Raw genomic sequence first — 21,268 nt, 5'->3', positions numbered from 1 at the left:
TTCCAAACTTGTGGGGTAAAGCACAAGCCAGATTTTTATAGCAATGTAATTCTTAGCACAGCTTTGGTTTTCAGGTAAGGCCAAGGCAGAAAATAATCACTAGCAAGACAGGATTTAGTCTTACCAACTCCTCAGCTTCAACACACCAAGTCTTTGTAAGGAATTGTTAACCAAGAGGAACAGGAGAGGGAAAGAAGGGATTTCTCATGTTTTCATTCAATAATGAATTGAAATCTCTGCTCCAACACAAGGCAGACTGTTTAAACTTCACTGTGGCATTCTGCATTGTGTAACTCCTGACTCCCAGAGCCAAAGCTGGGACTCACAGTTAAGAGGTGCCGGCCTTGTTTGAAGTCCTTGATCCCGGTCAGTCTGTTGAGCATGCACTCCAAGCCTCCACACGGGGCCATGACTCCTGCCATCTTATAAACTTCTTCCTCATCCTCCTCTTCATCTACAGGAATGACATAAATTTTGAGGAAGGGAAGCAGCCACAATGCGAAAAATCCATGCAGCACACGGCAAAAGAGTGAAGGAAAAATGGAGAGTACAACAGGACACATTTATCAGCAGTTCAAGTCACTTCAGTTGTACTGAATTTGAAAAGAATTAAGAACAGGAATATGAAGAAGGGTTGGGCAGAATGTTCCCTGTGCCATGCAAGTGTTCCCATTTGAAGCATGGCTTTAAAGCCTTGTTAAAACCCTCCTTCACTTAAGGTGAAGCAGGTAAATGCAGCAAAAGCAGCATCAATCAACGTTAAGCTCACTGCTGTGAGGATAATAATGTCATTGCTCTGCAGAGAACTCAGATTTCAAATCTAATCCCAGCTTTCAGCAAACAAATGCCTTACCAGTGGTGGAGTCAAGAGACTCGATGAATTCCTCAGTTGCATCCCCCAGTAACCCCCGCATGCGGTAAATGATCCTCATCGGCTCCCCCTGCAAGAGCAGAGCTTTATATTAATTATATCTCTCTGGGCACTTATAGACAAGTATGATTCTCATTACAGTGTGTAACAGACACCCCAACCTCAGTTCTCCTTCTCCTTCCCCGACACAGGGAAATCTTTCATTCCCTTATTTTACCCTCACTGAGATGAATTAAAAACAACAGTAAAGCCACCTGCAAAAACATCAATAACTCATCCATTGGTCTGTCCAGCTTTTCTTGGCACTGCCAATTAATTGACAGGCTGATAATAAATAGCCTCTTCCTCCTTACATCTCCTCCAAGTTTCTTTTGACACGACTGAAAGATGTAGCCAAGGAAAATAGGTTCATCTACAGATAAATGCCTGCTTTCCATGGCAACCTTTCCTCTGAGGGTATGGCACAGCATATCTGGGAAATACAGGGAATAGGCACAGCCCAAGAAATGAAGCAGGACAGGTTAATTGGGTGAATGCTTTCATACAGATAAAATCTGCAGTGATGGAAAATGGAAGAGGAGTAAAAGGCAATTTAATGAGCTTTCAGTAAGACAGTACATCACTAAAATGATACAGCCAAACAAGCTGTGCTTTTTCCCTGGGAAAGGAGTAGTTTTCCAGATGCATTTCCAGCTGGAAACACTGACAGCATATCACTAAACTTTCCATTTTTAATCCATAGGTCTGAATAAAAAGCAGAAAAGAAAAATCCCAGATTTGGGAGCAGGAGACCTTTCGAGAGAAAACCTGTCAGCGAGTGCGCTAAGCCTAATGTGGAATAAGCAGAGCTTAATGTCACAGCAAATACAGAACACAGGGAAAGCCCCGGGGGGAAGATCTGCTCAAAGGCCATGCTGGCGACCAGCAATTAACTCCACAGGGGCCCTGGTAAAATGGCAGATGAACAAAAAAAGCCAGTGAGAGACAAGGGAAACAAAAAGGGGCCTGAGGTTGCGTTCCTTGTGCGCCTGTCGATTCCCAGGGAACCGGAGCTGCGGCTCTGGGAGATGCTCACAAAGGAAGACAGATGAAAGCTGTTCATCCACAGGAATGCTGAGGAAAGTCTGCCTTCACCATCAGCACTGCATCCTGGGAGAGCTGCACAGCGGCTCCAGCCCAGCATCCCATGGAAACAGCACCTCGCTGCTCCGAGGGGGCTGAGGCAGCACAGGGGATGATTTCCATCAGTAACTTGATCAGAGTTCACATCAGAACTCACTGATTGAGACCAACACCTCACTTCCCTATCCCTATTACTAAAGAATTATCACTGGCACAAGTTTTGGGCTTGATTTTTCAGTACTGAAGGGGTTTTTACTGAAATAAAGCTGAATTTTTACCGAAATTCTACTGAAATAAACCTGTTCCCCATAGCACCATTCACTGAAAACAGGCATTTTGTTTGAATTCTTCCCCACAAATGGCTTCAGGAAACTGAGGTTTCAAAGGTGATTAGAACACAGGAGGAAATGAAGGATGAACAAGAGATGTTGGGCAAGTGAAGTGCCTCTAAAAACAGATTTGTAATGGGCAAGATTTAATTTGATGGTCTCAGTGGGAGTTTTTACTTTAGTGGCTACAAGAAAAGGAAGGGAAGAGCTTGTTTTGGACCACATCCACCTCTGGAACAAGCCTACTGTGACACGGTGGACTAGACTCTTGAGGCTGTTGGGCCCATTCCTTCATGTGAAAGACAGACAACACACACTACAAAGAGCAAACTGGGAGGATGAATCTGTCAAGAGCTTGAGATCCATAAGAAAATATGCAAATATAAAGAAACATTGGCTGTTCTCTGCATAAATAACTTGGGTTCATCTCTGAAGCACAGACTGATGGAGCAACCTGGTGTCCCTGTCTGTACACACACATTAAACTGTCGTGTGCAGATGGAGTGTGGAACATGCTTTGAAAGGCAGTGACAAAGTTCAGCTCTTTCCCCAAAGGAATGTAAGGAAGTTTGTTATCAGGAAGACAGTCATATATCTGATATACTACACAGCTCACCTGGGGAGCACTATGTGCTTTTAAATCACTCATGTTGCAGGACTGTGCACAATCTATCCTAATAGAGCACCAAACGGTGCTGACCAATTATACCAATAAATTATATGCCAAAAAATAAATCCTGACTTGTGAGACTATGATTTTTCCCCCATTTTTTTGTTAGTATGAAGGACAGGTGCTTTCTGCTGTTAACATGTATAAAGAAAACACAAACCTCATTGGTGGGACACCACACCTTCTTGTAGACCTCAGCCACAGGCAGATCCAAACTGATGATCTTATTGTTCACCAAAAGCTGAAAAGGATAAAATAACAAGTCAAGAACAGGCTCAAGTTGCACTACCATCCCAGCAATCACCAGCTGCCCAAAACTGGTGTCCCCACACATCTGTGCAAGAAATCCACATGTGCATCCTCACCTCCATCCCACTGTCATCCTCCAGCAGAGCCACCAGGTCACAGTCCTGACAGATTTTGTTCTTGATGTCCCTCATGAGTGGCCCAATGCCGGGCTCATTACTGCTGTAGGGATTCCCTGGCATTCTGCCCTGTAAGAAGTCTTCCTGCTGAGGATCTTTTTCCAGAGTTACAAAGAACTCAGTGACTTCATTCTCTTCCTAAAGAACAGCAGCAGAGACAGAGTGAATGAGTTTTTCCCCAACTCCGATTCTGGCATTTTTATGGCAGCAAGTGACAGGATGTCCCTAAACCTTCAGTCCTTCTACCACCTGCTGTACATTCCACACATGTGGCACTCAGAGGATATACAGGATCATTCAGTAACCAAATTCCTCAGGAAGAAACAATACTATTGGTTCTGCTTTTTTGCACAGCGCAAGTCACAGCAGGGAACCTGAACAGTGACCCCCTGAATGGGACACACTGGGATACAGGTCTCCACTGGCTAATAGTAAATCATGATTGTAGACACTGTTGCTCTTTGCCAAAATGCAAGGAACTCAATCTACAGTTGCTACAGGTGGATGGTGGTGATTTTTTCCCTCTATCATGAGATCCCACCTGGAATACTGTGCACAGTTCTGGTGCTCCCAACATAAGCTGGAGCAAGTCCAGAGGAGGGCATGAAGTAACTGAGGGGACTGGAGCACCTCCCCTATGGAGACAGGCTGAGAGAGGTTGTGGCTGTTCAGAATGGAGAGAAGAAGGTTGTGTGGAGACCTCACAGCACCTTCCAGGATCTGCAGGGGCTTACAGGGAAGCTGGAGAGGGACTCTGCACCAGGAACTGGAGTGACAGGGCAAGGGGGAGTGGGTTCAGACTAAAAGAGGGGAAATTTAGATTACATATTGGGAAGAAATTCTTCCCTGTGAGGGTGGGGAGGCCCTGGCACAGGTTGCCCAGAGAAGCTGTGGCTGCCCCACCCCTGGAAGTGTCCAAGGCCAGGTTGGACGGGGCTTGGAGCCACCTGGGCTGGTGGAAGGTGTCCGTGCCCACGGCAAGGAATGGGATGGGGTTTAAGGTCCCTCCTAACCCAAACCATCCTAAGATTCTACTTCAGAAGTGTGACTTTCTAAGTGACCTCCAGCCCTCTCCACACTTACAGGGTAGATAATGCTGCACAGTCTCTCAAAGATGAAGACTGGAGTCCTGTAGTCGTCAAGGCTGTAACGCTTTGCAGTCTCTATACACACTGCCATAAATGCTTTGGTTTCAGATTCTGTGCCTGCCAAGAAAAGGAAGCATTAAAATGGACACAGGAGTCAAATTTATAGGTTCTATTTAGACTCAGCATACACAGTAAATCCTTCTGCAATCAGCCCCACACTTTGGTGCTCTCTTCTTTTGTGTATCCACTCCATAGAAGATGAAAGGCTATTTATTGGTATGGTTATTACTAGGAAAAGCCTTTGCATGGCTGGGCTGCAGTGAAACAGTCCCATAAAAAGGAGGAGGCTTAAATTCTTGAAAAATAAGAGATAACTAGGAGTGTAATCTACCTTTTCTGTGCCAAAAGGAAATATTGGAAGTCATAAAACCCCCTCACTACAGCAGTCATTTAGGTAAGTTCTTTGTGTGGCTGTAACAATCTGCTTTTTCATTTTGGTTGACCCAAACATTGGATTTATGGAACAGAGGTGGTTTTACCTGTTGTCATATCCTCCAGCATCTCCAGGAGCATGTCCTGGGTTTCATCAATCAGCTTTGTCCTCTGTACCACCAGCTTCCTCAGACACAGGTACCCGTTCAGGACCGTGCCCACGAGGCGGCTCTTGAAGTGCCGTTTGATGGACTCCACCTCCACAAAGGAGGAGAGAAGACCTAGAAAGCAATGAAAACTCAGCAAGTGGGAGAGAATTTGATTCAATTTCTAAATTTCATGGCAGCAAATAGAGCATTGTTCCAACTCCCATTAAAGTTCACTCCTGTCAACCAAATGGTTGGAGGCAAAAACCTCGGCCTGGGAGAAGAAGTGTCTTGTAAATTATAAAACAAGGAATAATAGTTTCTAGAATGAAGAAGGGGTCTAAGGAGCTTTCTAAGTGCTTGATACGAGGTTCTGCACTCTCTGGCATTTTTCTGTTGCAAGATATTTCAAAAGCAGCTGATTGTTCCTCTTCTAATACTTAAGTGAGCTCTGACGATGTGACATGACTGATCAGTGACATCACCAAACTGGCCACTCCTATCATAAAGCAAAGAATCAGCAAACACTCAGATTCTTTCCCATGACACACCGATCAACATGCTGCTTCTTGCAAGAAGTCAGGCTTTATGAATTAGTCCACTAACGTCTGAAGAATGTGGCACAGGATACAAAAAAGAATGACCTTGTTAAAGAAGTATTTCCATCCCCAACAAATTTTTGAAAAAAGTATACGCCCTAGAAGATTAAAAAAAAAGCTCTCATGGAATAGGTAGGTAGGAAACAACAGGCAGGAAAAAAGCAGCACTGTTTACAATGGTCCCAGGGACTGTGCTGTATAATAAAGTGAAATAATGAAGTTTGCTTACCACAGTTCAACTAAAAACTCAAACTGACCACACAAAATATGGAAAAAGCCATTTAGAGATTAAGTGCTAAACTGATGGCAAAAATCCAGTGTTGACAATTGCAACACAGTGAATCATATCTCTTTGAAATTCTGCTACATGTTGGTACAGAATAAGGATCACCCCAACCCTAATCCTGCTGCAGGACTCGTGTTGGTGCCACCAAATACCTGTGAGACTCTTCAAGGCATATCCCTGCTGCAAATCAGTGCTGAGTGTTGCTTCCTCCAAGGCAAGTAAACGAGCTATTTCCTGAAAACAATTAACATTATAGTTAATAGAAATTAGAGCAAGAAACTGCAATGCCAGTCATGATTGGTGAGTGTCTAACAGAGGGTACAAAGGAACCCAGCACAGAAACAGAGCCTGTCACAGGAAAAGCAGAATTGCAATGCAGCAGTGGGGAGGGAAAGGGGATAGGAGGGAAAACCACCCCAAATAACCTCCTTATTTTCTCCCTGCACCTACCTACTACCACTGCTTGGCTCTGGTGGCCTCCATCATGGACTCAAGGCCACCACTGACATGCAAAGTGTTACCTGCCTCTTTGGAGTGCACCAGGGATCCCCACAGGAAACTCCCACCACTCTGAACACTGCAAATTAAATGTGCTGCTTCTCCAATAGGCTGTAATTACCACTCCAGGAATGGCAGTACACCTAATCCTCCCCTCTCTTTAAAGGCTTTTGGAGTCCAGCCTTGCAGCTGGACAACAGCTTCCAGCTCAGAGCCGGTGCCAAGGCAGTGCAGCAGTATCTATACCCCTCAGCAGAGCTGCCCCCAGAGAAGTTCATTAAAGTGCTGAGGAATTCTAAAGCTGGGGCTAAAACCACCGTGGCTCCTTCTGTTCAGAGGTAACAGCACTGAGGTGTGAACTTCAAAACCCTGGCAGGGTCAGCAACAGGGCACTGAACAAAGAGATGAAGATTTCAAAGCAAAAAAAGCCAAACTAGCAGGTCAGTTCCTCCACACAAGTCCACACCTTGGTGATGAGGCTGCCAATATAGGGCAGAACCCCCCTGGCTGCCAGGTAGACCTTCCAGTGGGCAGGTTTGATGAGTTTCTGGTAAAGGGCCAAGTACTCAGCAGCACATTCACCAGCAATGCTCAGCTCATCCAGGTAGCTGGGAAAGAGAAACACAAGCTGACAACCATTTCACAGTAACAAGAGGCATTCCAGCTTAAAGACACTGTGGAAAGAAAGAAAAAGCCTCCAGAAAGCCATCCTCCCTGTTGTCCTTCCTAACACCATCACTGATATTCATTACTTGCAGGATAAATTGGTATTTTGTCCCAAAAAGAGTTCCCCAACTGTGCTATAGCATCAGCTGGTTTAAGTTATGTCACAGGAGCTGGAAGAGAGTTCACCTTATTATTTTGCTGTCCAAGAGGCAGAGAAAATGTTGTCCAAACAGCTGAACACCAGTTGCTTAATTCTGGAGAAAGTACAGAACTGCAACAGCCTATTGCCAGGCAGCAAAAAAAAAAGGTCTCCCTAAATCTATACCCTCCCAGCTAATTAAGCTTTAAAATCCAGCTCAAAAAGACCTGTGAACCCGAGGTATACAAGGTATATACAGTTATACAAGGGAGAGATGTGAGAAAGGCTGGAAGAAGGGAGAGATTCTCATGGGAACTAGAGAAGGCCAACCCTGGAGCCAAGTGTGGCAGCACAGAAATACCTGGTGAGGAGATCAAGGACCTGCTGCTTTCGGCTGGGGATGGTGGCCAGAGCCTCCACGATGGTGCAGGCAGCCTGTCTGGCAGCCTGTGTGGCAGGAGTGAACAGCACCTGGGGCAAGGGTAGGAAAAAACACAGCAGTGTGATGTGCACAGATAAACCAGTGATAGCTTATCAAAAAGGCACTGCACACATTAGAGCTGTTTGGTGACTTGGTGGCAGCATTTTCTTGTTCTTCAAACACTTGATACTACCACCAAAATGTTTAGATAATGCATTGTGTGGTTGATGTGCTAATCCAGACACACAAAAAGAAACGTTTTTGCCCTGGACCCTCCAAAATGCAGCTGATTAAGCAGGGAGGAGCACTGTGGAGATTAAAGTTTCAGACTTTAAGGACATACAGACTTCCAGATAAATATTTGATGTAGTATTTTTAAGGGAAGAAAGCTGCAAATCTGACTTGAAATTAGAGGTAATGAGTTACAGCCTCCCCAAATATCCCTGCACATGAGCTGCAGCAAACTACCAACACTCTGTCAACTCTGCCCACTGGAGTTCTCAGCCACGTTTACCTGTCGCAGCCAATTGTTGTGTCCCAGCTTGAGATCCAGAGGGCAGGTTCTCTTCCCACGGCGACTCATGAACTGTTTCCATTTCCAGATGTATTTTTCTGACAAGTAGAGCTGGTGAAGCTCAGCTTTGCTGGGAGATTTCCCGTTGGCATCTACACCTGCAATATTGAGCACAGCCCAAGAGAACTGTCAGCAGCTATAAACTGCAAACTGTTGTAACTGTCATAATTCCTATCAGACTTCCAGTGTATTTTTATCTTACTGGAACTCTCCAAACTCCAGCTGAAAAGCTGAGTGGCTTCCTATCTCTTTCTGCTGCCATTTTCACTGCTGTGTGAAGCCATGCTCAATTCCAAGCCAGATGCAAATCCCAGGATCTCTCAGGGAATTCAACCAGCTTTCCATTTGGCTGGTGTCGATTTAAATAAGCAACAAGTTTCAGTTTTTACATTTCCCTGATTATCTTCAGAGCACTTTCTGCTTAGGGTCTGAGGAACACAGCCTGGAAAAGTCAGTGCTACAAACCCTGAGCTACATGTGAAGATGGTATCAGATGTCACGGGACAGAAGCCAACACAACTCTGCAGAAGCACATTCCTAATTAAACCTGGAGGGACACACATATTCCTTCCCAAAACTGCAAGTTAAAAGCACAGAACTACCTCTGGCAGGGAGGCACTTTTTCCAAGCTTCATATGATGCTTTGGGGTCCCTCTTGAGCCACAGCTGAGCCTGTGCATGGATTTCATTGCTGTAAGGCTTCACAGTGGTGAGAGCATCCACAGGCACGTCCTAATAAACAAAAAAGCTCTGTGATTACTCAGAAAACTACAGACTGTTCTCAAAGAGTAACTCCTGGAGGTGAATCACTGGGGCTGTTCCATGAAGAGGTAAATGCAGCTCTGGACAACAACAGGGTCTGTTAATGACGAACTAAGAGATGCCCCATTCCAGTTCCTATTGAAATACCAGTAAACCCATCTCTGACATCCATCTGTGATTGTCAGACAGCCAAATCGCAGCAGAAACATACCTTCTCTCCTGCAAATTTATCTAAATTACAATCAGGAAACCACCAATCAATATATTTTTATCAGAATGTAGCTCCGTATTAAAAAATCTGAGACAAAAGTACTTCTATCACGTTTAGGTACTTGATTGTACAAGCTGCTGAAAGCACTAAAAACTTGCCCAAAGTAACCAAGCTGTAGCTTTGAAGTAGCTCTTTCCCCTTGCCTCAGATCTGAGGGGAAAAAAGCAAAGCCTGGGTTTGTGCTCAAAGTGGTCAAAGTCAGCAAAAACCAGTAAAAAATGGAAAGCTGTCACCTGTAATCTGCAGTCTGCAAAGACAGAAGTCACAGGGCTTGCGCTTCCCTTGTAACCATGACCAGGAAAAGCAATCCCTGGCCTCCTCACAAAGTAATTAATCCCTGAGATCAGTGCCAGACTTTAATCAGTAAATTCTCAGATGCTTTGCTCAGCATCTAAGGCAGTACCTTGTTTTTCTTGCTGGTTGGAGCAGGTGGCTTGATGAGCTTTTGAAGAATGCGCAGGCACATGAGGGTGATGTTTTCAACAACCACTGGAGTCTTGATGTTCACTGCCATCAGGAAGAGGCTGAGAGCTGAAAGACAGACAGAAATGTTCATTCCACTCTGAGATCTGCAAATAGTTCACACATCTACAGCTCTATATAGCACATTAAATGTGTCCAGAGTTAGAAATCTCGCTACAGTGCCTGGACCTAGGCACAGCACTGTAAAATACACCTTTCACAGTGGTCACTTGAACTCACCACAGCGCAGCCGAAGCTCCCAGCAACTGTCCTCCTTGGAGATGGAATCTGTGAGCAGCAGCATTTCATACTGGAGGCTGCTAGCCTGGAACACAGACACATGTTCAAAGTGTTGGTGATGCCCCACAGCCCTTTTTGCCTTCTGATACGTAAAAACCACAGGCTCAAAACACATGGATCTAAAAAAATTTAATCCCATGCCCATTTGGGGTGACTGTTTGAGAGCTGCAAGCCAAGCTGGGCAGAACTTCATGAGGAAACTTGGGCATGTAGTAATCACATAATTTTGTGCTCTACTCTGACATTTATCTTATTTCCTATCAAGGCTCCAATTTTTTTCTTACAGACCGTAAGAGAGAACATATATAATTAGAATACACCAGCAGTGCAGAGGGGCAGAAAAAAGAAACATGAAAACACTAGAGTCACTCACCAAGTCTGGATTTGCCCAGTGTCCCTTCAGAGCCGCAGAAACCTTCCCAATGATTAAGTCATTCATTTGCTGTGTGGCCTCCGGATTGTCCCTAATTCCAGAAGGAGAAAGAGAACACTGTTATGCTGTGCTTGTACTAAATACCAAAAGCTCCTGGGACTCCAGCTTAGCCAATAACAAATGTACAAAGAGCTGGATTGTTGTTTGTTGATGTAAAATATGCCTAGGGCAGACAGTTAGGACTAGGTGGTCTTTAAGGTCTCTTCCAACCCAAACCAGTCTGAGATTCCACGATTCTAAGATAACTCCCTTATAAAGCTACTCCTTTCTGATCGTGTATTGACAAGGATGAGGTTTTCCAGAGGCTGAAGCAGCTCTAACCTGGTCAGAAGGCACATGAGCTGCCGGACCTCCTCCCGCATCGTAGCTGCGCCCCGGCGCAAGTTGTAGTCGAAGAGCTCCCGGATGAGGCCCTGGGACACCAGGATGTGCCTGATGGCAGAGTTGGTGGCCAGGGCCCGGAGCAGGGTGATGCAGTGCTCCGTGACAGCCGAGGCACAGCCGTAGCATTTCGTGGATGACGTGTGGCCACAGCCCAGGACAGACAAGGCACGGTACTGGCTGGCGGTGAACGTGGGCTGCACGGTGCTTCGCGACGACTTGGTCGCCGCCTCTCTCTGCTGGAGATCATATTCCAGGAGTTCCTTCCGAGAGGCAAACACTTTCTGGAAACACGGAGAAGGAGTTGGGGAGTAGTGAGGCAGCACATAATTGTTAATTCCACTCACAGATTATTTTCACTGTATATTTTGTGAAAAAACATTTTTAATCAAGTATCTCCAAACTTGAAATCCTTCACGGCAATGGCAGATTTGGGAAATCTGCTGGAAATATCAGCCTAACTCCCAGTTATCTGCTGTGTTGTCTATATTACATGCAGCGTAACACTGGAAATGTGATAAATCCACTAATGGTAACCACAACGTTCAGAAATGACTATTTAATTATTTCCCTGAAAATACACAGCTGATCACTTATTGTTAATGATATTATTAAATGCAGAGTGGCAACATCCTGCTTTCCATTTCTGATTAACCCATGACCCAAATTCAAATCAAAGAACATCATACCTGGATGATTTTGGAAAGTTCATCAAAAGAGTTCTTGCAGTCACCACAATACTCCTGGGCTAACTGGAGTATGTACCTATTCACACTTGCTGAGGTAGAACTTATCCCTCCACTGCTTCCAGACTCATCCTGGAACAGAAGGCAAAACAAAAAGGAATCATATATGGAGGCTACACACAAAAATAACTATTTCAGAGCAGCATCCAAGGCAAGGACCTTTGGCAGTGTAAAGGCCAGTGTGGCACCAGCCTGGAGATCAGTGCAGGCTCCACCTGTCCTTGTTACCTGGGGTTTTTCAGGAGCTGCCTCGTTCACTTTACACAGCAGGTTTTCCAGCTGTGGTCGGTGTCCCATGAGCTGGTGATACACCCTATCAGCCTTGTCCAGGAGGGTGTTGATATTTGTTACTGCCTAAGAAGAAAAAAGGAAAGGTTATTTTATACTCAGAACTACAACCACCAAGATCCAAGTCTTCTGTCTCTTTTGCCTTTCTATGGGAAAAACATAAATAAACAGTGACCCTGCACCCTGCCATGAGAACCACTCTGCTGACACCACATTGAGCACACTAATCCTTTGGGACAGGACACACAGTGCAGTGAGCTCTTCATTCCTTAGCAGAGCTGCTCAGGTGGGTTGGTGAAGCAAACAGTACAACCCAAATTCATCCCCTTCCACAGCAAGGCAAAGAGATGCAGTGCTAGAGGGTTTATAAGTGAAGCACTGAATAATGTCTTTTGAAGAATTACTTATTTGGTGGAGCAAGACAACAAACGAGGAATGCATTAGTCAGTGAGAAGCCTTGAAGGAGCACTGCTTTTCAAGGTGCTCCAAGAGGGATGGACCTCTGATGTCCCCACACTGCTGCCCTGACCAAGACCTACAGCATTTCATTGATGAACCTGCTCTTAGTCTCACCTTCTTTCGATCCTCCTCATTTTCAATGGGATCCACTGCACAGCAGGGCTTGGCATAGAGCATGAAGTCAAAGCGAGCGTATTTACAGAACCCACAGGCATTGCACAGGAAGGGATCCTTCTCATCATAGTTAATGGATCTAAAAGGCAAGCCATGAAGGTCAAAATATGCAGCTCAACTTAACTGAGGCAATAAACTCAACTCTGAACAGACTCAGGTAAAACAAACAGGTGACTCTTAAAACATCTAAGTGACCAAACTGCCCTGGGGAAGTGAAATACATGAGGTCCATGAAAATCAAAACCTACAAATCAGGCAACAAAAAAATCCTTACAGCAGTGTCACATTCTGGCTGGAAAAAGCAGAAAAGATGTGAATTTGTTCCCAACAATTCTACTTGAACGACAGTCATTCCCAGCAGAACATCAGCCTGGGGCACTGTGTCCTTTAGGAGAGCACAGATAAAAGGAACCATTTTGGTAAGGTCTGGGTTTTCAATGCTTTCACTCCTTTACCCAGTTGCAGTGGGACTGGCTGCAGCATAATTATCCTCTGCAGACCAGAGCAGCAGGACAGAGACTGATTTATAACTCCCATAATCCAGGAAGGGATGTGGAAACCTTTCCATATATCAGTAATCACCTGATCTATGGAAAGAACTTGCTAAACACCTTGAATCTCATAAAATTTAGAGAGGAATATGGGATAACAATAAGGGGAGGAGAGATATCGGATAAGGAGACAAAACTGATAAAAGTGAAGGATTTCTAACCCTGTAGTGGAAGTGTGTATAGAACACAGTAGATTACCCCGAGACTGCTCTGAATGAGGAGAGCACAAAAAAGCCCTGAATAGCACTGTCTGTCCAACACTGAGCAAGGGATCCTGGAGGGAACCCCCTGCAATCCTATAGCTGAACTCCAGCCACATATCCAGCCAGGCCAAAACCAACCTCCTCCTGGGAATTCTCTGGTTTGAACTTCTGAGGGCTTGACCTGAAACTTCTATGCTCCCTTAGTACTGTAGCATCAGGTTCCCTTTGTTAGTCTGTATTAACATTAAATCCCTGTAAGCCTGTTTTATACTTCTCCACTAATTTGATTGTGTGCTTTTATTAACCAGAATCATGGATTTAAATAGCAGGGAGGGTTTTGTTCAACATCCAACATGGGCATGAGGGCTTTGGCAAGGGCTGTGTGGGGAGGAAGGAGGGGGACACACCTGCACTTGTGGCACTGGTACACGTTCTCCCCACAGTTGCCACACACGCCCGGGTTGGCTGGGACGGACGCGCTGCACCGGGGGCACTGCAGGGTCTCGGTGGACGCCTGGTAGTTCTCATAGAAATCAGCAAATTCAATCATCAGGTTGGAGGCCACGATGGGCAGCGGCAAATCGATCTTCACCTCCGTCTGGCCCGGGGTCAGCTGCACTTTCTTAGCTTTGTGCCAACGAGCCGGCCTGGAAAAGGGAAAGGAAGCGGTGTGGTTTTCCAGGGGGAAGTTCCTTCCTTGCCCACTTGTGAAGAGAAGCCAAATGCAACCGTCTCGGCTCCAAATCTACTTTAAAAGGGATGAATGGAGAGCAGTTCTAGGATTCGTTTCCTTAGCTTCTGTATTGACATGATATGTAGCCAGAAATACATTTTAAGCCTTTATCCTCTTCATAGAGAGAGAGACTGTTTGGGATTAAAGAGCTGTTGATGCCTCATGGAAAAACTTTAATTCTACAGACATTTTCTAGGGATTTTCACCTCCATTTTTTTATTAGTAAGGACATTTGCATGAAAACAGGATATTTATTTCTTAAAGATCTCATCTGCTTCCACTGCTTATTCTCAACCTGAAGTCAGAATCCTCTCTTTGTGACATCATAATCCTCTCCACAGCAGCCACTTGTGATGTCACAGAGGATTAAGACTTCAAATAAGCAATAAGTGGCAGGCACAGATTAATCCCTAAACCAGAGCGATCTGATTCTGGTGAGAACATCTCGAGAAGTAAGAAGGGAAAGCACATAAGCAGGACTGGCTCCAGACTGAGCAGTGTATTGAAAAGGAGCCATTTTTGGTGGGTAAAGCAGAACTGAGAGTGAGACCATCCAACTTCTAATTTTAATTCTACTCTGTGGCTTCAAACAATGTTAACGCTTTCAGCATTCCTGGACATGCTGCAATGTCCAAATCCCTTTTGGGTTCAAACTACACCACGATTTTATAGGCATTTACGTGCTTAAAACTGAGCCTGTAGAAATTGAAATCCACAAATTTTGTAGGCATTTTTCAAGCTTCAGAGGATTTTTTTCAAAAATTGTAGGAGACTCAGAACAATCCCACCCAATGTGGGCTGAGAGTGATGAGGAACTGTCTAAGGAACCTTAGGAAAAACAAGAAGCCAAAGGCACCTCAACAGGAATCATAATGTCAAATTCAAAGGTTGCACACAAAAACATGGGTGAACATACTTGTTTTTCAGCTCCACTATGGCCTGGACTGTCCTGTTGTTGTAGTAGAGATTGATGGTTCGGACCATTTTGGTTCGTTTGAGGTCCCCAATCTTCACTGTCACCTTGCTGATGGTGTGGCTGCCAATGAGCTTCACCACCTGCTGGGTGGTCGTGTACCGTGTGTCCACTTTGATGGAGGAGAGCTTGATGTACTGAGGGGACAAGGACACAGAGGCAATATGAGAGCACCCCAAAACGTCAGGAACACAGCGAATGATGCCTGTAAACTGTTGGGATCCCTGCCACTGGAAAGGCTTTAAGAAAGCAGTTACTGCCAGTGTCGTGCAGGATGACTGGAGCTGTGTCAGGGGAGGGTCAGGTTGGATCTCAAGAAAAGGTTCTTCCCCCAGAGGGTGGCTGGGCACTGAACAGGCTCCCCAGGGCAGTGGTGATGGCCCCAAGGCTGCCAGAGCTCAGGGAGTGTTCGCACAACACTCTCAGGGACAGGGTGGGATGTTGGGGTGTCCTGTGTGCTCCCCCCCAGAGCTGGACTGGAGGGTCCCTGTGGGTCCTTTCCAACTCAGGATATTCCATGACTATGATTCCATGGTTACTCACACAGAAGGGCACCTCCGGATTGTTGCAGACAAGGCAAGGATCGCTCTCCAGGTAATAGCCATCGAATTCCACGAGCCCAGACAGTGTGCTGGAACGAGGGGAACAACACTGATATATGGAATTTGGTGCTTGCTGTGTTTGAAACACATGCCATCAAATCAGAATTGCTTCAATTTCCCTACAGGTCCCAGTCTGTGTAACAGAAGTGTTACAATATAAATCACACCGAAAATCATTTGTCACTGGCAGCATTTTTGATGTAGTTATTAACTGCCAAGGTAGGACTAAGAGCACAACACTTAATTCTGCAAATCTCTATTTTCCAGTCGGTCCTAATATTTTATAACATTTACTGACAATAAAAGCAAAAAAGCTAAAGCCAAGCTCTGCTGATGGGGCACGGAATATCAGGTTTTTCAGCTGGCAGAAAGGATCCTGTTGTTCTCCTAAGCCCAGCTGCAGCAGACATGGAATCTCAGCAGGGCTCCATCCACCACCACCATTGCATTAGCAGAACTCTGTATCCCCATGGATCACAGTTCCCTAGTGACACAGATCAAAGGCAAAAGGAGCTCACTTGTAAATGTTGGAGTTCGGGTGGTTGGTGAGAATGTGGTTTTGAGTCCGGAGAATCTCCACGGCCTTTTGGGAATATTCCTTCAACTGAAATACAATAAGGAAAATACTGTCTTCTCAACATTGTTTTATTGCTACAAAGACAAAAATATTCCTCATCTTGCAGCGTTCCTGGTCCCCCAGAAGATGCACACATGATACCCACAGGAATTTATATGGTTAAATCATTACCCAGGAATGTGATAGATCCTAAAATTAGACTTGTACCACAATAACAGTGCTGTCAGCCAATCACTGCAAATGCCTGCCAAGATTTGAACAGCATTTGAATTTAAACACCCACATTCAATGAGTCTAAATTATTTGTTCTCAAACCCACTGGTCTCCTAAGAAATGCCACCCCTTCCTTTGCTCAAAAATTATGGTTTCAAAAGATCTTTAGGAGTTGCAATACTGAAAATCTATAAATTGGAGCAGGCAGATAAATGTATTTTCCCACAAAGGCTTCCTGTGGGAAAGAAATTTTCTTCTCAATAAATAAAAAACCCACCAACACCATTTTCATCTAAAAACACCAAAACCACCAAAGCAATAAAATAAAAAAAATTCACACTCCTCATTTTTTTAAGGATCCCGCCTTTTCTAACATTCAAATTTTAGGAACAAAAAAATTTCCACCAGAAGCTCTTTTGACAGAAAATCTGTCCCAGCTGTATCACAAATAAGCATCAACATAATTCACAGGAATTATGTTGATGCAGGACCTGGGATGCTGCACCTCCTTTCTTGAATGATACAGTACCTTCTTCTCAGTCTGCTGTGTTTTCAGAGAGAAGTATCCCAGGAGATCTACAAACTGGGCAGCCTTTCTTCCATAAGCTGGAAGTTCTGGCCAGATTGACCACATGAGATCCAACAGCAATTCCTGCTGAGACTTGTTGGAGTTCCTGTTGAAAGGATTACAGATAACCAGGCTCTGAAGATAGATGTATAACATGGTACAAGATCTTGTGCAAAAGGAAAACACAAACTACAGTTCACCAAACTTGGGGATTATTATTAGATAACAGAGTTAAATCCCATCACTCCTCGAAACCAGCTGTTTTCTAGCACAGAAGGAGTTCAGCAGCTTGAAGTGTCTTTGCCTAAATAACTCCCAACTTTTTAACCGTATGAGTCTGCATCTGCCTCAGAAGTCCACTTGCCCACAAACACCTACTCCAGCACATGTGAGGAGTCAGATTTTGCAGACAGAATAAAATGCTTCTTGCAGAACACAACTCAAATTGATCGTGAATAAGTCACAACTTCTACCTCCGGCACCAATAGCTGCAAAATACTGGGGGCAATTCCAGGGGAGGCAATAATCTGCAGGCTCCAGCTCCCTCCAAGAGACAAGGACAGAGCTGAGCCTGCCAAGGCCACGCTGCCCCCAGCTCACCTGTAGATGTGGAGGGCCAGGCAGTGGGCCTGCCACCTCACCGAGGAGGAGTTGGATTCCAGCAGGAAGCAGCGCAGGAACTGGATGAGGGTCTCCTTGTCAGCAAACTTGTTCAACTGGTTCACCAGAGCTGTGCACAGCTGATCTTCCTGACTGCCTGAACCCTCCCCTGCGGGCACAAGGAACACTTCAGAAACAAGATAAATGCAGTATCTCGCAGTCAGGCCACTTTCCTATTTTATACATCACAGAGAGAGGATAATGGGGACAAATTGCTGTGTTTTGGGTATCAAGCAAGTTTACCATTCCTGTCTTTTTCAAAAATATAACCTAGTTCTCCCGACTAACAGAAAAAAATGCTGGAAAACTTGCCACTAAGGACATGAGAAATGTGCTACACATCCTGATAAAAAGAAAAGGATTGACCATGAGGCACTAAAACGACTCACAGAGAACCATCTGATAGTGAAAGCCAAAATGGTTCCTTGAAGGAAAGCCAAGGCAGAATTTATGCCCATGACTTTTATAGGAAAGCTTAATTACTTTCCCAGGACTGTGGATATTCATTAAGTAGCAGCCCTGGCTCCAATAGAGCTTCCAAGGCAGCCAGAGGAAACAAGTCTGAACACAATCATTGAAGAGCAGAACTAACTGGGTGTGCATCTCCAGGACTTGTTTTAATCCTCATGAGCATTTCAGCCTCCTACAACCCAGGACAGGCAGGTTAAGTGGGAGCTACTTCGTTATTAGATGAAGTAAATTCCATTAGACAACTTCAAGCCCATTCAAGTTAATAAACACGGTGGGTTTGGGAAGTCCTCAGCACTCAATTTCAGCTCAACTCTTAGGGCACAGAGCTTCATCTTTGCCCCTTTCCTGTCTACGTGTGGTGAAACTGCTCTTCTCTCCTAATTGTTGCTGTGGCCTGTGAGCGCCACAGTCCATGACCCTTCCCCAACAGTGGGATTTATCACCACAAGACAAAGCAGGTCTCTCTAAACAGAGTAAGAGAGGCTGGGAGGAGCAGACTTCCTCCCTAAACCCACCACAGGACAGGCCCAGCTACAGCTCACCCTCTCGCTCCTTTTCCTTTTCCTCTTTCTTGCTCTTTTTAGTGGAGGATTTGCTCTGTGTTGCCGTCTGCCCAGAGCCTGATGCTGCAGGAGCAGAGGTGGAAGAGGTGCTTGATGATCCAGAGGATGAAGCCACAGACAGCACTTTGCTGCCACACAGAGCACAAGACAACAGCTGCAGGAGAACTGGCGACACTCCTTCATCCACCAGGAAGCTGACTTGGAGCAGGAAATAGAGAACCGCTGCAGAGGAGAGAAGAAAATATCTGAATCCTACAATCATGGAATATCCTGAGCCGGAAGGGACCCACAAGGATCGAGTCCAACTCCCGGCCCTGCACAGGACACCCCCAAAATCCCACCCTGTCCCTCAGAGCCTTGTCCAAACCCTCCTGGAGCTCTGGCAGCCTTGGGGCCGTGCCCACTGCCCTGGGGAGCCTGGTCAGTGCCCACCACCCTCTGGGGGAAGAACCTTTTCCTGAGATCCAACCTAAACTTCCCCTGACACAGCTTCAGGACATTAAAGCCTGACTTTAAAAAAAGGCAAAAAACCCCCAACCTAAACCAAAAAATCTTTTGACCATAAGGACCAAATTCACAGAACCTTCCTGTCCCTACAATACAGAATCCTAACATTTGGGTACACCAAGGTAAAGGGGTTCATCCCAAATTAAACTCTGGAATAATGGTAGCACAAGGAAGAGAACACAGATCTCCTATTCCTGTAAGTTATCAATACACCATATTGTGCTCTTTAGCCAAGGACCAAATGCAATTAGGGCACTGGGATAATTAGTACTGGAAGCAGTTCAGTTCTACTCAAAACTCTCAGCTGTGTCTCCCCTTCTCTGCTGAGCTGCCCTGTCTGAGATGCCTTGATTCAAACCACAACACCAAGGCCTTCCTCTGCTCTTTCAAATACCCCCTGAGACAGAACTCACAGTCACCTTTAATCCAAACACCCCCAGAGACAGAACTCACAGTCATCCTTAATGCAGAACTTCTGCCAGTTCACCGTCCGCTGTGTGGCAATCTCTGCACAAGCCTTTAAATGCTCCATCTGAAAGGACAATGGGACAGGATCACACATCCCATCAGCCTTCCTGACACACCAACGCAACCCACCCTTTTTCCTGGTACAGCAGCACTTCTCCTCACCAAGGAGATCAAGGTGTCGTACTGCAGGGCAGAGCCAGAGCTCGCCGTCACCACGCTGGCTCGAAGGAAAATCCCTTGCTCTTCCAGGAGCTTTTTGATCCCACGAACGTGGGAGTCCAAGGTGTGGAGGTCCCGGAGTTGCCGGTACTTATCCTTGGAGCCACAGATGAAGAGCAGGAGCTTCCGGACTTGGCGGCGCACGAACGGAGTCTGCTGGATCATCAGGTACTACACAAAGAACAGCCATGTCAGCACGGGACTCACCAGGGGACACCTGGCCAACAAAAACGTGCTTTCTTCCAAAAAGAAAAGATATGGGAGATGGATTCACCAATCCAACAGATTTAAGGTACCTCACAGTCACCTGTAAGTCACAGGCAGTAGAAACACCACACAGCAATACAGCAGCATCCTGAAACCACTGCTGAAAACCATTCCTTGTCATCTACAACCTCAAATAAAGAGCTAAACAAGCCTAATTAAGAAATCCTAACTCATACTTGTGTAAATATAAGATAACTTGTTATCTCAAGGGGGAAGCAAACCAAAGGAATGGAGAAGATAAACTCCAAATATCTTCCTGATATTTTTAAGGACTCAGTACCAACAGCCAAACATGATGTTACATTTTACCATTTCAGAGAAGGATTTCTCTTTGAGTTTTGTGGCAGCAAACACTGAGTTCCAGAAAATAATAGCAACCTAATTTTTCATGTGTGTTTTCCCACAGATTCCTGTTCAACAGGAACAAAACAAAGTCAGGGGCTCACCTTGTTTCAAGGGGATTGAAAATCCGAGATGGATGTGAGACCAGTTCTGCAAAAGCTCATCTCTCCCATGAAAGAAATCCTTACTGGAATTATTTTGTTAAAAATCTGCACATTCTTGCCTACCTCGGACAAAAAGTAGAACCAGGAGTGATCAAAGATGGGAGGTGGGATGCGGGAGTTTGTGTCTGCAATCTTCTTGATCTGGTAGGGCAGCCGCAGCACCATCTCTGTCAGGAGCTGAGTGTAGGCCTCAAAAACATCTGCAGCGTGACCCTGAAAGAGGAAGCATCTCATCAATCCCCCAGGCTCTGGCACTGAACACTCCCAGTGTGGTGCCATGACAAGTGACAGGGTGCACTTATTGATTTTTCTAAAAACAAAGCTTTTCTGCACCTTTCTCTTTGATGGTCAATTGATAGTTTAGGAATTGACAGTTTGGGGACTGTGGCATTAAGAATCATATTAATGAAAATTCCAACACAGTCTTTATGAGAAATCTGCATTTAGACTCTATACTTATTGAAGCAGGGATTTACTTCTTTCACACTCATACAATATTTACTAATGATTGTTATCCTGGTTCATGGATTCAGAATTCTTCGCAGCCAAAAGAAATGCTTCCAGCTGATCAATAAAACCAGGCCAATATACCTACATTAGGCCTTGAACTGGGCCGCAACTATGAGGACGCACCAAGCTAGTCTG

The 21,268-nt window shown here is 45.2% G+C and overlaps 1 protein-coding gene across 3 annotated transcripts in view; it reads right to left on the bottom strand.

The window, feature by feature from the left end:
* Positions 1-21,268, bottom strand: part of UBR4 (ubiquitin protein ligase E3 component n-recognin 4) — a 79,603-nt gene that overhangs the window by 14,322 nt on the left and 44,013 nt on the right. For all 3 annotated transcript variants that reach the window (XM_027693178.1, XM_027693179.1, XM_027693180.1), the window contains 28 exons: positions 20,687-20,836; positions 19,794-20,021; positions 19,617-19,695; positions 18,636-18,878; positions 17,563-17,731; positions 16,924-17,068; positions 16,123-16,208; positions 15,546-15,633; positions 14,946-15,139; positions 13,704-13,943; positions 12,483-12,621; positions 11,850-11,975; positions 11,565-11,693; positions 10,816-11,159; positions 10,435-10,525; positions 10,002-10,086; positions 9,703-9,830; positions 8,869-8,998; positions 8,207-8,364; positions 7,633-7,742; positions 6,933-7,074; positions 6,121-6,202; positions 5,045-5,218; positions 4,501-4,622; positions 3,358-3,555; positions 3,153-3,233; positions 854-941; positions 327-454 (listed from right to left, as the gene is read on the bottom strand). In XM_027693178.1, the coding sequence (XP_027548979.1) occupies positions 327-454; positions 854-941; positions 3,153-3,233; positions 3,358-3,555; positions 4,501-4,622; positions 5,045-5,218; positions 6,121-6,202; positions 6,933-7,074; positions 7,633-7,742; positions 8,207-8,364; positions 8,869-8,998; positions 9,703-9,830; positions 10,002-10,086; positions 10,435-10,525; positions 10,816-11,159; positions 11,565-11,693; positions 11,850-11,975; positions 12,483-12,621; positions 13,704-13,943; positions 14,946-15,139; positions 15,546-15,633; positions 16,123-16,208; positions 16,924-17,068; positions 17,563-17,731; positions 18,636-18,878; positions 19,617-19,695; positions 19,794-20,021; positions 20,687-20,836 (4,077 nt within the window). The remainder of the gene's footprint in view (positions 1-326; positions 455-853; positions 942-3,152; positions 3,234-3,357; positions 3,556-4,500; positions 4,623-5,044; positions 5,219-6,120; positions 6,203-6,932; positions 7,075-7,632; positions 7,743-8,206; positions 8,365-8,868; positions 8,999-9,702; positions 9,831-10,001; positions 10,087-10,434; positions 10,526-10,815; positions 11,160-11,564; positions 11,694-11,849; positions 11,976-12,482; positions 12,622-13,703; positions 13,944-14,945; positions 15,140-15,545; positions 15,634-16,122; positions 16,209-16,923; positions 17,069-17,562; positions 17,732-18,635; positions 18,879-19,616; positions 19,696-19,793; positions 20,022-20,686; positions 20,837-21,268) is intronic.

Source organism: Neopelma chrysocephalum, unplaced genomic scaffold (assembly GCF_003984885.1).
Source record: "Neopelma chrysocephalum unplaced genomic scaffold, ASM398488v2 Primary Assembly neopelma1_90, whole genome shotgun sequence".
Lineage (NCBI taxonomy): Eukaryota > Metazoa > Chordata > Aves > Passeriformes > Pipridae > Neopelma > Neopelma chrysocephalum.
This window is presented reverse-complemented; position numbering and strand designations above follow the sequence as displayed.